General features: G+C 37.0%; 1 protein-coding gene across 2 annotated transcripts; it reads left to right on the top strand.

Moving 5' to 3' along the window:
- Positions 1 to 178: 178 nt before the first annotated feature.
- LOC124652888 (kinesin-like protein KIN-7I) lies at positions 179 to 13,996 on the top strand. Of its 2 annotated transcripts, none has more exons than XM_047191933.1 (29): positions 179 to 286; positions 1,399 to 1,512; positions 1,608 to 1,689; positions 1,762 to 1,829; positions 1,902 to 1,976; positions 2,311 to 2,456; positions 2,538 to 2,640; positions 3,683 to 3,763; positions 3,862 to 3,930; positions 4,002 to 4,061; positions 4,174 to 4,335; positions 4,552 to 4,608; positions 4,980 to 5,192; positions 5,310 to 5,471; positions 5,554 to 5,658; positions 6,813 to 6,902; positions 7,352 to 7,501; positions 7,970 to 8,083; positions 8,161 to 8,247; positions 8,327 to 8,530; positions 8,632 to 8,799; positions 9,370 to 9,576; positions 9,688 to 9,777; positions 9,855 to 9,992; positions 10,672 to 10,769; positions 11,222 to 11,291; positions 11,625 to 11,744; positions 11,837 to 11,899; positions 13,535 to 13,996. In XM_047191933.1, exons 1-29 carry the CDS (start codon positions 215 to 217, stop codon positions 13,799 to 13,801), a joined length of 3,435 nt encoding a protein of 1,144 aa, XP_047047889.1. In that variant the 5' UTR covers positions 179 to 214; the 3' UTR covers positions 13,802 to 13,996. The 2 variants fall into 2 exon arrangements, with proteins under 2 accessions (XP_047047889.1, XP_047047888.1); XM_047191932.1 differs by having other exon boundaries at positions 11,828 to 11,899; positions 13,535 to 13,995.
- Positions 13,997 to 16,048: the final 2,052 nt, after the last annotated feature.

Here is a 16,048-nt window from a genome sequence, read left to right as displayed (position 1 = left end):
ATAATAGAAGCTCTAGTTCCATAATACTTCCACAATATTCTTGCCTTTGCCTTTTTATTCGTTTATTAGATAGATCGCGCGAGCTGTTTCAAAAATAGTTTTTCTCAACCATTCATGCAGCATATGTGCATTGATAAAATGTTTGTTCCCTTTCCATGTATGGCAGGCACTCGTCTTCGCCTATGGGCAAACTAACAGTGGAAAGACCTATACAATGAGAGGATCTGCTAATGAACCTGGAATTATACCGCTTGCGGTTCACGATTTATTTCGAAGTATACAAGAGGTGATTCCTATGTTCCATTACTCAGCAGACAATCTTTGTTCTGCTTAGTGTGAATTGTGCATTGCTTACATCAAACAGACACTTAGTACATTGAGCTATTAGAGTATCATCTATAAGTCTGCAATTGTCAGTTTGTCACTAACGCAATTTGCACAATTGTGCGGAAAACGATGTAATCATCTTTAGGTTATTGAACCCACACAGAAATATTTGTGGTGCTATCTGTAGGGAATACCATATTTTGACAGGCGCAAAATTTATGTTCAGATTGCTAGCCAGTCGGTGGTTTGAGCACAGTGCATCTAGAAATTAACGCGGATGGTGCTTAGGTGAAGTTACATAATAATATTATCAATTGCGATAAACTCAATGAACCATGACTAATATCTAACAATATCTTGAGACCTGTGAATTTAGGAAGTCCATGTCTCGCACCAAGTTTGCAGTATGAAATTCTTTTCGGAAGGCGATCAAAAGGGAACATACATGTAGAGAGAAACACGTTGGATGAGAACTCCATGGTGCATGCTATTCCTTTTCTTTTTTGCATGCGGAATATTTTATCTATTTGGGTCCTTTTTATATTAGAGTTGAGGTTGCATGAGATCAATTATTAGTTGTGATCTGCTTAGGAACAATCATGATGATCTGCTAGCTGTGTCTGTCTAGGTACGATCGTGAAGAATTAACGACTGTGGTTTACTTATATGTAGAAAGAGGATCCACCAGATTAATGGGCTATTTTTTTTCTTTTTTGAGGATTTTTTTAGCATGCCTTTTTCCCTGCCATATTGTGCTTTAAATAATCTATAGATCAGAGCCAAGCGAGTTATGTATGGATCTGGACGGTTGACAGCTATGACATGTTATGTTATTGATGGTTTTCTTGTGATGATACAATTTTATAGTGTAAAGAAATTCAGATGTAACTGTTCTTAAAGGCTAATGAGGATTGCTTCATGTTTTTGCAAAGGCTGTTTAAAATACTCTTAACCACCGTTTTTAATAAGAAATCCCCTCCGTACATTATACACTATTTATTGGGCTTTGCTTATAGTTTTCATTGCCTATATTTTGCGCAATTTGTCTGACTTAATTTTTATAATTCTTAGCATATGGACAGAGAATTTCTTGTTCGCATGTCTTATATGGAGATTTATAATGAAGAGATAAATGACCTTCTTGTCCCAGAACACCGAAAATTGCAGATTCATGAGAACTACGAGGTAAATATTTCATTATTCGTATCAAATAACTAACACTACTTTAAAATAGCTTCTACTTTCTTTTTCGTATTTTCTATTGATATTTTTATTTGTAGAGAGGCATATATGTTGCTGGTTTAAGAGAGGAAATTGTAACCTATCCTGAACAAGTCTTGGATTTTGTATCGTTCGGAGAATGTAAGTTTACTTACTATTAATCTCATTTAATTTATCATTAACCACCTTTTATTATTAATAGCAAAATTGCAGCCCACCGTCATATTGGGGAGACAAACATGAACGTCTATAGCAGCCGTTCTCATACCATATTTCGCATGGTATGTCTACACTTCATTGTACTGTCCTATAAGCAATAGCAAAATTTATAGCTTATGCCACAAGTTATTCAGGTTATTGAGAGTCGGGAAAAAGCTGATGAAACTGAGGCAGGAGATTCTTGTGATGCTGTTCGAGTATCTGTCCTGGTAAACACAATTCTCAGTCCTAATTACTATTAAAGTTAGTCTGATTCTTGTTTTAGCTTCATACACATACCACATTATCAAATATTGGTTCAACTTTTGCATACTTCTTTTATTACTGTATACACATAACACTTGTCTGCAACACACCTAGAATCAACAGGTACATTTGATTTCTGGCTAAAACATGTCTATCTAATTGAAATGTTGCCTACCACAAACCAAAATTAACTTGCTAAATCATCATCTATCTTGGACTGAGGGTTTACTTTATTCGGTTATTGGCCTTGAGCTTTGCTCTGTTGATTTGCAATTAATATGTTTTTCCACATTTTAGAATCTGGTAGACTTAGCTGGTTCAGAACGTGCTGCAAAGACTGGTGCAGAGGGTGTGAGACTCAAGGAGGGTTCCCACATTAACAAAAGTCTAATGACTCTTGGTACGGTAATCAAGAAATTAAGTGAAGGTGTAAAGGGTCAGGGGTAAGTTAGGAACTTAACTAGTGACTCAAGCTGATTGTTTTTACCATTTTGGGTTCATTTAGTAATGGATTTCATAATCAGGGGGCATGTTCCTTACCGAGATAGTAAGTTGACAAGGATACTGCAACCGGCTCTAGGTGGAAATGCTAACACAGCCATCATTTGTAATATAACACTTGCGCAGGTATGCTATATTTAAACATCCTTATCTGATACTGCCTGTTTTCTCTTATTCACTCAGTACATATTTGGTGGACAGTGAACTACAAAATATCCCTTGTGCATTAGGATTGTATTTTGAATTTGTTAATTTGCTTGGTGGTTAATCGTATGATGGTGGAAACAACGTAATGATTATCATGACATCCTCCTTGGTCATGAAAATGGACTCCCTTGCAATTTTAGGTATTGCATCGTGGGAAATTCACTAGTCACAGCTACTACCTCCGATTATGTTTAATCTACTTGGAATGCAGCGATCGAAGTACTACAGCGGGCAGCGTCCGACGTCAATTAAGCACGATCAGAGGGAGCATTACCTTGTCATGTACTCATGTGTCTTGCTTGGTGAAGATAAAATTTGCAATAGTACCATTAATAATTACAATAAGATTTGTGGGGGATTCACAACTGTAAGTGTAAAACATCATATATTAACATAATGGTAGCTTTGGGATTAAGGGTTGCAGCTTGTAGGCTAGTCTGTGTTAACCCTTTTACACAAGGGAAAATTGATTTTCACAACGCTTACATTGAAGAAAATTCACACATACAATTACCATTGTTGAGGGATAGTCTTTAAGGACATTGGTACTCTTAAGTTAGAAATGGACAACTATGTTACTTATTACCTCCGTTACAAAATATAAGACTTTTTAGAAAGCTGACCTATATTTTGGAACGGAGGTAGTATGTGTGTATTGTGTTGGTGGTGGTGCAGTGGATAGAACTCTGTCGGTTTTAGTAGATGAAATATGTTACTAGATCTTTTTACTAGCCATTTTTTACTTAATGATTATCTACATACTTTGTATTGCTCAAATGATTTGCTCCTAATGTGATGTGAATATTCTAGAACTATGCTTAGAAAATACTATAGTAGAAGTTGGATATTTGAAAAGCTTAAAGTGAAGCGGTGCAATTAGTTATTCTTGACTTTTTCTTTTTCTTATTTGCTTCATTTGTTGTCATATGTTCTTACGAAATCTTTCTGATTGTTATTATAGATCCATGCAGATGAGACTAAAAGCAGCTTACAATTTGCCAGTAGGGCATTACGTGTTACAAATTGTGCAGAAGTGAATGAGGTAGTGCCATTTTTGTAAATCAATCAAGCTACCTTTTCTGCTTAAGGGGTTAACATGATATATCTTTACTCTATATGTATCTATTTATGCAAGTACAGATTTTGACGGATGCTGCTCTTTTAAAACGCCAAAGAAAAGAAATAGAGGAACTTAGAGCAAAGCTTAAGGTATGCATTCATGAAATTATGCGAAGTCAATGGATATTGAACCTGAAAAAGTGTATACCTGTGGCCCACAGAACTCTCAAAGTGAGCACTGGGATGAAGACGTTTTGAATTTGAGGAACACACTGCTACAGGTCCCCTTCTATTTGATAAGCACATCTTATCTGTATTATTGGTTATAGGCTATAATCTGTATTATTGGTTATAGGCTATAAGTGCGTAAAATAATCTGGTTACCGTTTTCAGAGCGAACTAGAAAAGGAGAGAATTGCTTTAGAGTTGGAGGAGGAAAGGAAAGCTAAAGAGCATCGCGAGAAGAGGTTGTTGCAGCAAGCAAAAAAAATTGAAAATCTTAGTTCGTTGGTCTTAAATTCAGACAGAGATGACAGGGTTGTTGTTTCTAGTAAGGTTAACACACATTTCCTTTATCTAATCTGTACTAGTAATAAATTGCGTATGGATCTCATGGTTTGCTCAGTGATGCTTTCTATCAATTTTGGCCCATCGACTAACATTCATTTCTGATGACAACTTGTTGCACAATACTTGGTAGCCACAACAAGTTGTCTCCTCCTGACAGAGGAACAATTTTTTTTGATTATTTTATATTTGTCTCTTGAACAGAACAAAAGAAGACAAACATGGTGTGCTCGACCCCTGTCTAGGCAGTTAGATGTTGAGGTATATATTTTAACATGTTGAATTCAGCATTCTGAAAATCTAAAGGTACATTATTCTTTTTGGGTTGCCATAGCAATAGCATCATGTGCTTATTGTTCTATATCATCTACGAAATATAAAAAAAAAAACCCACCCCAAATATTCAACTTGATGCGCTTCTTTTGGGTTTGCCTTTACTGGTCTTCTTTTTGTTAGGTCATGGGATAGATTACAGATGTGATATTCCATTTTATTTGGTCCTATATATGGATACATGACATACCGTTTAAAATGTTATATATTTCTTCTTATGTTGAGAACTACATGACTTTGTCAAAATAATTAAGACAACATATATTGTATATCTTTTGAGCATCTCTACAAATACCCAGGTTCCAGAACTCGAACAAGGCTCTGCAAGAAGCTGCGGCGAGCGTGACATGGGGATGCCCCCATCCTTTGAAGAGCTAATGCAAGAAAGCCCCGCCAGCTACAGCGAGCCTGCTCATGGTTGTTCATCAAGTGATTTATGGAATGAAGATATTTCTCTACCTGATTCACATGCTTTGTTGAATGTTACAAGCAGAAGAAAGCCAAGCACAAAGGTGATTGATTCTCACATTTTTATTAATGCAACATTTTATCATTGAAGCTTGATTAAGAAAGCATCTCCACATTATTGCACATATTTTCTGAATTTTTGAAATACATCGTCTTGACAGAAGAAATTAGTTCAAGAGCAACTTAGATCGTTAGTACCTGAATCACCCCAAGACCCTAATGAGTGGAAAGATGCCATGCTATGCCAGGAAATCACCAACCCTAATGGCTTATCTGCTCGGGAGTCGGAGGCCATTCTTGTCATTAAACAACTTCAAGACCAGGTGCTAGTCTTTTTTCTATATTTGTCGTATTCTGAAATGTATTTCTAATAAGAATTTCCTGCAAATCCCAATTTGCATGTAGGTCAACTTGCTGGAGTCAGAGAAGAGTTTGATTCAAAATAACTTGGATGATGTTCTCGAGTTGGCAACTCAGCAGAAGGCTTCTTTCAGTGAGAAGTATGAAGAGGTAAATTGTCGCTACTATGGAAAGATCTAGATACATTTTAGTTCTAGATACATTCAAATTAGAGACAAGTGAATCGGAGGGAGTATGTTATTTCCCTTTGGTGCACTATACCTTTGTTGTCTTGTCAGACTTGTTCTGTTTATCAGTATCTTTACCTATTAAATCCTGAGTTAATACACAATTTGGTACTACTTTGCCTGTGGCTCAGTTTGCTCCCTTAATAACGAAATTTGCCAAATAGACCCCTATACACAAATGTGTTCAATGTTAGTCCTTTTCCACCACCAGCCGTCAAATGTTGACATGTTGACTCAGATTGGAGCCAACTTTTGGACTCATCGCAGCAGATATGACGAGAATAGCTTCATCTATTTACCAAAGGTTGCAATGTGCGTGTTAGGAAATACGCAACCTATATTTCCATGAGGCCATAGGCCGATATATATACATGTATAGGTGTGGGAATATGCACGAAACCTCTTATTCAGCAGGGAAAATACACGGGTAATACATGGAAAGTATATACAACTCTAACAGTGCGATGCTGCAACAGGACTTTAGACTTTAAAGCCTATGCTGTCGTGTGTGGACTATTCAGATTTCGTCAGAGTTGACTGTTATAAGCCTTTTACAACAAAACCAAGTGCCGTTGCTTGTCACCGGGGTTGCCATTGGGGGTGTATCATTGGGGGCGTAAAGCGGCGATGATCAGGGTGCAGGATTGTACACTGTAGAAAGTAAGAGCATTATGCAACCTTATTTTCAGTGTCAATCTCGTGAAGCTGCTATGCATGTCCACAATCATCTGAAACTCCCATGTTTGGATTTAAATTCTAGTGCACAAATACAGAAGAGTAAAGTTGTTTTGCTATCTGTTTAGCTGAAAAACCTCATAGGATCTGTGTGATTTGGATCATGGATGATACCTTTTTCTTAAACATGATCTGTTTTTCAAACAGTAACGCAGTAGCCAGAAAAATGTTTATTACAGAGATTGGTGTCCTTACTTCATTTTGCTTGCCTGCCTTGCATTAGTTCCATCATGTTTCCATGCTGCTTGTATCATACGAGAGCTATTTAGAATGGATTTGAATCTTTTCCCCTGTAATTATCTATTGATTCTTATAATATATGTACTCTTGTCACTGTTGCAGCTTCAGCGGAATGCCCTGGTGGCACAAGAGCAAGCAAAAACTGCTGATGAGAAGCTATCAGCTCTGGCTACCATTGAAAAATCCAAACAAGTACTTTCTTATCCTCATCCACTTGCCATGTTCTTTTTTTTCTTCTAATATACTCCCTCCGTCCACAAATAAGTGTACCTGCGGGGTTTTCAAGATAAATTATGAGGTGGAGTAAAAAGTACATTGGGAACATGCATCTCTCCTCTTTAATTATTTCACCTCCAATAAGCTAATTGCATGTAAAAAGCAAGAAGAATATGTGCTCAATATTATTGGGTTTGATTTCCGTGCGATGAGAGAGAAGCAATTAAATTGCATTGGGAAGATAGGAGTACACTCTTTTGTGGACAAAGTTTAGAGGCTAGATGTCCACTTATTTGAGGACGGAGGGAGTAGTGCATAAGTTGGATGTTTAATCATTTCTCAAATCTTATTGCACCATTTTGATGCTGTAATCTGATTTATTGACAACATTGTGTACTTGAATGAAGCATTTGATTTAACTCCAGGAACTAGCATATTCATTTCTCAGCAAAGTGTCAATGGAGACTCAAGGAATAGCTGTGCAGATGGATCAAATGACCCACTCAGTAGACGGTGCTATTTCTTTCATTGAAGAACTCTTTCAGAATCACTCTGTGATTGCAGAGAACGTAACTGTATGTTTCTTGATCATGATAGTATCTCCATACTCCTTCGACTAATCATTTTATTTGCTTAAACAGGCTGTCTGATTTGAAATTCAGTTGACTGTTAGTGAATATTTTACTGAATTATTGATATCACTTCATTAATATATTATAAAATGCTTTGGCAATTCAGATGTTGAATGTGATCTTTTTTTTTGTATATGCTGGTTACACAAATATTTATGTAGATGAATGGCTGTCATCTTCTTTGTGGGTCATGAACAATTGCATTACATGAACTATTGTCATATTTGAAAATTCTATGCAGATGGTCTGGTGAAAATCTGGCGCCTATGTAATCTTGTTATATCAATTATTAATTTGCATATAGATCTATCTATGGAGATGTAGTACCATAATTAGTATTTCTGGCTGAATATAGTTTTTTTTGTTATAAGTATTCTATTTCTAAATGGTCTGACATTATTCTTTCTGTAGGAATTAAAGGAGCTTGCTTATGGACACATAACACAATCCAGTTATGTGATTAGGGATCATGAGAAAATGTCAAAAAAATTGATGGAGAAAATCGGAAGACTTGAATTGGAGAAGGTAGATATATCAACTTATCTCATAGGCACTTGAATTCTAAGCAGCTCTCATTTTAACATGCTCTGAATTGAGTGCAGAAGCTGTTAAATGAACAGTTCCTAGATCAACAGGATGAGCTTCAGAGGACGAAGTCTAGTCTAGAAAGCTGTGAGAAGTCCATGGATGTATGTGCTTATTTAAGCTATTGCCAAATCAAGTTTATATTAACTTGTTATGTCTGCTCTAATGTTGTTACATACTCAGGATTGTATTCTTCAAAATGATATGGAGAAGGATAGCATTCTCTCAGAGCTTCTAACTCTCCGAAAGGAAGTCTCAACCTTGTCATCATCTTCTTTGATGAAAGAAAAGGAGTCCATCCGAAAGGAACTTGACAGAGCGAAAATAAAGTTACGAGAGACTGAAAACAAGCTGAAGAACTATATTCAAGAAAAAATAAAACTTGAGGTTACTCAGTAATTTAGTTATTTGTTCGGTTTGTACTCAAATTCAGTGGTGTATCTTTATCCAAATTCCTTAACAAGTACCAATCCATATTATTTCTCCAGGGTGAAAAAGCAGAGGCACACAAAGAAATAAAGAAGTTGCAAAACCAGAGGACTCTTCTTGAACGCGATTTACGGAAACATGATTCACTCACTGTTGATAAAAGGCATGAACTGAATGTGAAGCCTGAAGAACTTGCTGGATTTTTTGATCAAGCTGCGCAGATGCAGGTTGCAGTCCTACCAAATTGTATTACTTGGTTTGTGCAAATACATTATTCTTAAGCACCCTGATACATGTTGGTGGGGTACTGGTATGTTATTGTTACATCGAGAGTATTCATAATCACTACAGCTCCTGGAACAAACACATACTGCCAAGTGCCAACTGCACCTCATATCGTAATGTGGCTCTAGTCTCCAGATTATGAGTTCGAGAAAGCGACAAGTTAGTAGCTGGGTAAACAATCTTGGATATGTCATCCCTTGTTTCAAGCTATCGGCTAGTAAAACCTAGTTTTTTTGGATTCTAGTAGTTTATTGGTCTCATTCCTTGTAGTTATGTCATAAGTTTTTTTAAAAAGCCCTTTCTCCTTTCTTTAGGTCGATAAGATCCATCATTCCAATATTGTTGTTGACTTATAGTCAGAAAATGACCGGTAACTTATTTTCTGCTTATGTGTTGCATATGTATGTATTATGAGTTATGGCATGATGGATGTTTGGCATGCAGTTTGTCCTTCATTTACTGGAGCTTATGTCTATCTTTGACAGTGCATCTCGTTTCTTCATTTTATTCAGGAGGAGTACCAAAGGCTTGAGATTCATGCTTCTGATATGGAGGCTGAAATTGCTTCTTTGCAAGAAACTTTAATTACTTCTAGTGTAGAAAAGGAGGAAGCTCTATCTAAAGTAGAGCTTATGATGTTGGAACATGAAAACCTGGAAAATAGGTTTACTTCCACCGAATCAAAAATGAATTCCTTGAGCGACGAAATTGCTGTCTTGGTATACTTACAATGGCTTTGCAAGTATTTTTGGCCAGACCCCCCATCTCTCACATCTTTTGTCTAACCACAACTTTTTTTCACCATGAAATTTCTGTTATCTATGATGCAGAACAAAAAGCTAGATGCATCTGAGTCTTCTCGTAGAAAACTGGAGGCTTCTCTCAGTTCTCTGTCAGGAGAAAAGGAAGATTTGGGAATGGTAATTAGCTTCACGGTTTTATTGAAAGCATTGGCATTTTCTGTATTTTGTTTCATTTTTTGTGCTCTGTATTGCAGCAACTTACTGATGTTCTTCTGGAAATGGAGTCTGAAAGATCAATGTGGATATCCAAGGAGAAAGCTTATCTAGAAGCTAAGCAGCAATTGGATATATGCAATGATGAGAATAGCAAATTATCAGAAGATTTGATTAAGGTACTTTGAAGAGAAGATTTTATGTTTCAGTTCCTATTGTACAGGTTATATACCTGCCAGATCTAATTCATTACGAATCCACAAGTGCGACAAACAGCTTGCAGATGCTATGTAGATATCTTCTGATTATTTGTGAATAACTCAATACTTTCTAGTTTTGGAACACATTATGAAAAGTTGAAAACTGCACTATACCATATGATTCAAGTTAGCCAAATTTTGAGAACTGTACATGTATGCCATCTGCAGTTTAGATTATTTGACTGACGAACAGCTGATCAAAGCAGTGGTAGTTAGAAACTTCATAGCTCATAGCATGAAGATGAAGGGGTGACTAATATGCTTTGAAATTTCAGTCTGACAGTGTAAACTAACTTTTCAAGTTCCTTTTTGTTTATTCTATCCATATTGTACTGTACTTGGTACTTGTAGAAGGATATCACTTCATTTGCTCTTTTTTGTTGTCTGTTTTAGCGTTGTTTTGTTAGAAATCCATTGGCCTATGTTGGTTTACAGGAACAAGTACTGGTTACCGCATGATGCCTAATTTTATTTCCCGATATACGTATTGTTTATTTGTTTTGAGTTCTTGTTAGTTCCATGCTATTTTTCATCAACGTTTTCAAAGAATTATCAGTTTCGCAGTTCCCACTGTTGATATATTGCAATGCACTACTAGGCGAGACAAGAACTGGTGCAATGTAGAGAATTGTTGAAAACATTGGAAGGCAAAATGATTCTTTCTGTGGAGGATGACCTAAATGAGAAAAAATGCGGGTCAGTCTTCTCTTAGAACCACCTTTCAATGCACAACAGTACTGCCTCTATTGTGCATCTGTTTTCTATGGACTTGCTATGTAATAGAATGCACATAGTCTATTGCTAATGTTTTTAGGTTCCATACTTCTCGCATGGAGCTAAGAATAGTTACTTTGCGGTATATTTTAAATGCTGCTTGATAATAAACAAAAGGGCAAACCTAAATGGTTATGCCTTACATCAGAACATGAACATCTATGATTTATGTGCTCAAAATTAGGAGAAGTTCCTTTGAATCTTTGGAGCATTAGTGATGAAAGCAATTATAGAATGCAGGCTAACTCCAGTTATAATAAACATAAAAAGTTTATGGAGTAAATCATTGACAGGTTCCAAGCAATAAGATAAGAGCACTGGGTTGTTTGCATTGGCTGATGTATTGAACTTACTAGCTACATTATCTAATGCAGCAGGGAAATTTGTAAAGAATCAGAACTTGTGGACAAAGGAAGAAATATTGATAATGCCGCAGATGAAAATGTAAGTCTCTGTCTGTTTTGCTCTTCCTAGTGAAAATTCAGTTTTTGAGATCACCAGGTTTAAAATATAGATTCATATTGTCAGGACGAACTGTACACGGATAAGTAACCATCACCAAAACAGCTATGCTGTTTCACTTTTGAAGATCTTTCCTTTTCCTACTGAGAAACAATTGGCTAGAGTTTCTTGCGATGGCTTAGTTGTCCATGGATTACAATAAGATAGCTAACTATTGGGCTTTTATCATCAGTAAAATTTCCAGTTGATTTTCTAGGGAGTTAACTTCAGGAGATATATTTTCCAGCTTTTGTGTTGACTCCAAATTTTGAGCAGGAACTTCACAAGCAACTACTGCTTATTTCCGAAGAACGCGATAGCTTACTTTCTAAAATGGAACAGATGAGTTTAGCCATCAGTGAATTAGAAGTTTTAAAGGAGGTTTCTAATAATAAGGCAAGCCAGTTACTCTGTAATTTGTTACAAGTTACAAGTCATTTCAATAAACTGAAGTTGCTTCTTACGTGCCTTTTATGCAGCTAATACAGGCCAAAGCTAATATGGATGAGTTGAGCTGTCAGATATCTACCATGGAAGTCAAGATGAAACACGTAAGCATTGCCTAACCCATCACTGTCTGCTGTAGATTAAGGTAGAATATTTCTGCAGAGTTTTGAAGTGTTAAAGCTTCCCAAAGGATTACCTGGTTACTTACTGTGTAACATTATTGAGCCTTGGAAAGCCTGTGCTGGTACAGAAACATCAACTGTTTTATATATTCGATACCAGCATTTTTAATCTACTCCCTCCGTTACATAATTCTTGTCGTGATTGTAGTTTGAATTCAAATTTGAACTAAAACCACGGCAAGAATTATGGAACGAAGGGAGTATATTTTATGTGCTCATTAATTTTTGGATATGGAATATCAGAAGCATTTCTTTAAATGTAGTGCTAGGACTCTCAAAGCAAAAAAAAAAAAAACGTATAAAAACTGACGAGTTTAAATTCTACTGCATGTTGCATTCCAACTTTCAGGATCATACCTGGGCTCATGGAAGTAGCCTATAGCATTCTGACAATGATGTCTTGCTTGTTTGCACACTGAAAGTGCTATTCGAATAGACCCACGTGTGCACTAAATTTTTTCGAGGAAATGCAAAGAGGTGTTTGCGTTTCATTTCATTGAAAAGATCGGGTTTGGTACACGCCTCCTAGGAGGTACAAATGTTTACAGAACAGGGGAGTACTAATGCACATCCCAGGTTACAGGCAAGAGATCCCTAAGTCCTTTTGCTCTTGCCTTGACCCATGCCATTGCCTCGTCTTGAAGATTTAAAATCGGCACCAACCCTAGAACCTTCATTCCTATTGTTCCTCAAGGTTCCAAACTGGATGGACTGATTTCTAAGTATATTTGTGCCATAATGCTATTGATGGAATGCTGGAAAAGTCGACATGATATGTAGAAAACATTAAAAATGACAGTTAACACAACAGAGATGAAAATGGCTGCAAGATAACTTGAAGCCACAAATGAGTAGTAAACATTTAGGTCTAGGATTTTTGCTGGAACCATCACACATCAAATGGCTTTCTAGATTTCTGCAGGAAAGCTGGTAATGCAATCTCTGCACTGAAAGGTTAGCTTCCAAGCTTCTTGTATAGCCTGAATAACTGATTTTCCCATTCTTAGGAAGGAATACCGAGACACCTACTTTAACTGGTGCTGCTGTCCTCATAAGATAACTAGTTCTGACTAGTGCCTTTAACTTCTTTACCAGTTACTCAAAAGATGGCTCTGCATCAAGTGAAAAACGTTTTGCCTCTTTAATCACTTAGTGTACCATATATCACTCCCTGCATCTTTGTTTTTTTTCGAAATGGGTCATCCCAGCCTCTGCATCAATTGATGCATACGGCTTTTTATTACCATAAAGTATGAGATTATTACAACATTCTGATTATTACAATCTCACGGATCACACAATGTTTCAACATGGATAACCCTGCATCTGTGTTAAGTGTCATGCCATTAAAATCCGGAAGCACAATCTCGATTTTTTTTTGCAATCTCGGGAAATAAAATCTGGAAGCAACTCAAATAGTTGATTATAATTGCCCTCTTCAAATAGTTTGTCAGTGTACAAACATTTCCTGATCGGAATCTGCTTGATTATGCAGCACGGTGACTGGACAGTGATGTAGACGGCATATATAGTTGCCTAATGTGCTTTCTTTTACAGGACGCTTCGACTTTTAACAAAGAGAAGACGAAGCTTCGTATGCAAATTCGGTGGCTGCAACCAGAGCTCGACGCGAATCGTGGAAGGCTTAAAGAAGCGGTAGAAGAGAGGAGGCTGATGGATAAGAAGTATCAGGAAGCAACCGCCAAACTGAAGAAGGAGCTGAAAGAAACGTGCCAAAAGGTTCTGAAGCTCAGGGAAGAGCTCAAAAAATCTCAAGGCACATCAAACGGAAGCAGCAACGTTTCTTCCACGCAGTTAACGTAGCGAAACTACTGCATTCGTGTGTTTAGGGCAGTGAAACATTGTGTCGATGCTGGTCTGGCTCTTCCAGACCTGTGCCTGAGTATATGCATCTTTAGGGTGTCAGGTGCTACAGAGTCTTGCATATAATCATGGATCGCTGATGCCTCGTGCTGTTAACTTCATTAGTAATTCCACTCTGAAGTTGTAAATATATTTGCTGTAGCCTAATGATTTTCCTTGGACATGGGTCGTTCATTGTCATGAGTCATGGAGGACAACCGCCACAGATCATCAGGCTTGACTCGGTGCTGTAGACCTCCAATTAACTATCGTTATCATGAATGCAAAATTCAAAGTTCGTACGTTTATGGCCTTGATTTCTCTGGCGGCCTGGATGAGCGAGGACCGCGAGAACCTGGCCCTTGTATGTAGTACGCATAGCTGTGCGTTCTGGCAAGCAGCTTAGCAAGTATTGTTACTACGTTGATTGATTGATCTGACCTGAGCATATATATAATCAGAAATACTTCATGATATCCGAGACTGAACCATGCGCATGCTGAACTTTTGCTACGGGTTTTGATGTGTGTCAAACCACACGGATAAGAGAGCATAGCAGTCTCAAGCCTTCTCCGCGCTGGATGATATTGAATTTTGATGGTTCTGTTAAAGTTGCGGATGACACAGCAGGTGCTCTGAGGCGAGAGCATGTGAAGAAGGTTTAACTTCAGCAAAGTAAGCTTCCAATTAAGGTAGAAAGGGATTGCTTGTGTTTGATCTCAGCAATAATGGAGAGTTCCAAGATCGAACGCCGCTCGAGCATTTTATCGACGAGATTAAATTTTAGTTAATGGTGACAGATTTTTTTATATAAAAGTAGATTATTTGTTTGTGAGGACATAATTACGCATGGTTATCTGGCTTGGCTCAGGACCGGAGGTTTTGTCTTGGATTCTCGACGATCTGCTTTTAATTAAGTCCTATTGCTTAATATAAATCCACCTTTACCCGAAAAAAATATAGAAGAGATGTTCTCAGCCAGGAGAAACTCGACACTCATCGTGGATCAACAAAAGTTACTGTTTCTCAGGGGTAGGGAAGTATAGTCAACACGAATCACGAGTGCCGCCCGCTAAGTGAGACAATTTCTCTAAAAACAAAGTGAGCTAATTTAGCCTACTAGTGATAGTATTTTGCTAAAAAGAAATTGCTGTTGTACTTCCTCTGTAAGGATTATAAGGCATGAGGGCCAATTTGTTAAAATTAAGAAACTCCATAACTTATCTTATTAATTAGTGCATGCATCAATAGTTTCACATGTATTAGAGAAGAGAGAGAAAATATGCAAGGGGAGGAAGAGGACAATAAACGAGATAGACCTTGTAATGTCTAACCATTTAAGTGAAATTCAGTTCAGCTCCCGGATCTGTATGCTCCTTCTACCAACAAAACATGCTCCAGAAACCAAAACATCACTCGCAACATTAAAAAAAAAATGTGCCTTATAATCCCTTAGAGCATATTTAATAGTAGAACGACGGATTATAAGACATTGCTATATTATCTATAGTCAACTTTATAGGTGTTTTGGAACATGGGTCCATATGCTCTCTATATTTCGAAATGCATCTTACATACATTTTAATTTTTTTTAAAACTGAAACTAAAGGTTCGCGCGTACATTTTCACGTGCTACGTGCTCACAAAGTCGTTTCATAAAAAATCGACTTATCATGTGACGTGTGTAAAAAAGACAAAATCCAGTGCTAAAAATAATGCTTTTCACAAGATAAACTTTCTCTTTTTTATATAGACCACACAAAATATTGATTTTTCGTGAAACTTGACGAACGCACGTATATTATGAAGATGTACATGTAGAATTTTTTGTCCAAATTTTTCGACATTTCAAAATATAATTTTTTAGTAGAGGGAGCATACGCACCCGAGAGCCGAATTGAATTTCCGACTTTATAGCTAATGTTTACAATAGCAAGGTAGAAAGATGCACTATTTTACTAACACATGATCTACTTCTCACTCTCACAAAATACCTTGAAACACGTGATAGAAAGCATATATGCCTTATATCCCTTAGAGCATATTTAATGGTATATCCAACAACCGGCTATAAGACACATATCATCTATAGTCAACTTTATAGCTAATATTTAGTATAATTAAATAAAAATACACTATTTTATTAGTACATGATGTACTCCTCACTCTCACGAAATACCTAAGGGCAACTCCAGCGGCGCGACGCAA

This window comes from Lolium rigidum, chromosome 5 (assembly GCF_022539505.1).
Source record: "Lolium rigidum isolate FL_2022 chromosome 5, APGP_CSIRO_Lrig_0.1, whole genome shotgun sequence".
Classification (NCBI taxonomy): domain Eukaryota; kingdom Viridiplantae; phylum Streptophyta; class Magnoliopsida; order Poales; family Poaceae; genus Lolium; species Lolium rigidum.
The sequence above is the reverse complement of the archived record's forward strand: the minus strand, read 5'-3'. Positions and strand labels throughout refer to the sequence as shown.

Coding starts and splice junctions, on each gene's coding strand:
- LOC124652888 (XM_047191932.1), top strand. CDS start 215: ATGAGAGGATCTGCTAATGAACCTGGAATTATACCGCTTGCGGTTCAC. Junction 11,292..11,624: donor ATAATGCCGCAGATGAAAAT/GTAAGTCTCTGT, acceptor AATTTTGAGCAG/GAACTTCACAAGCAACTACT. Junction 11,745..11,827: donor AGGAGGTTTCTAATAATAAG/GCAAGCCAGTTA, acceptor CCTTTTATGCAG/CTAATACAGGCCAAAGCTAA.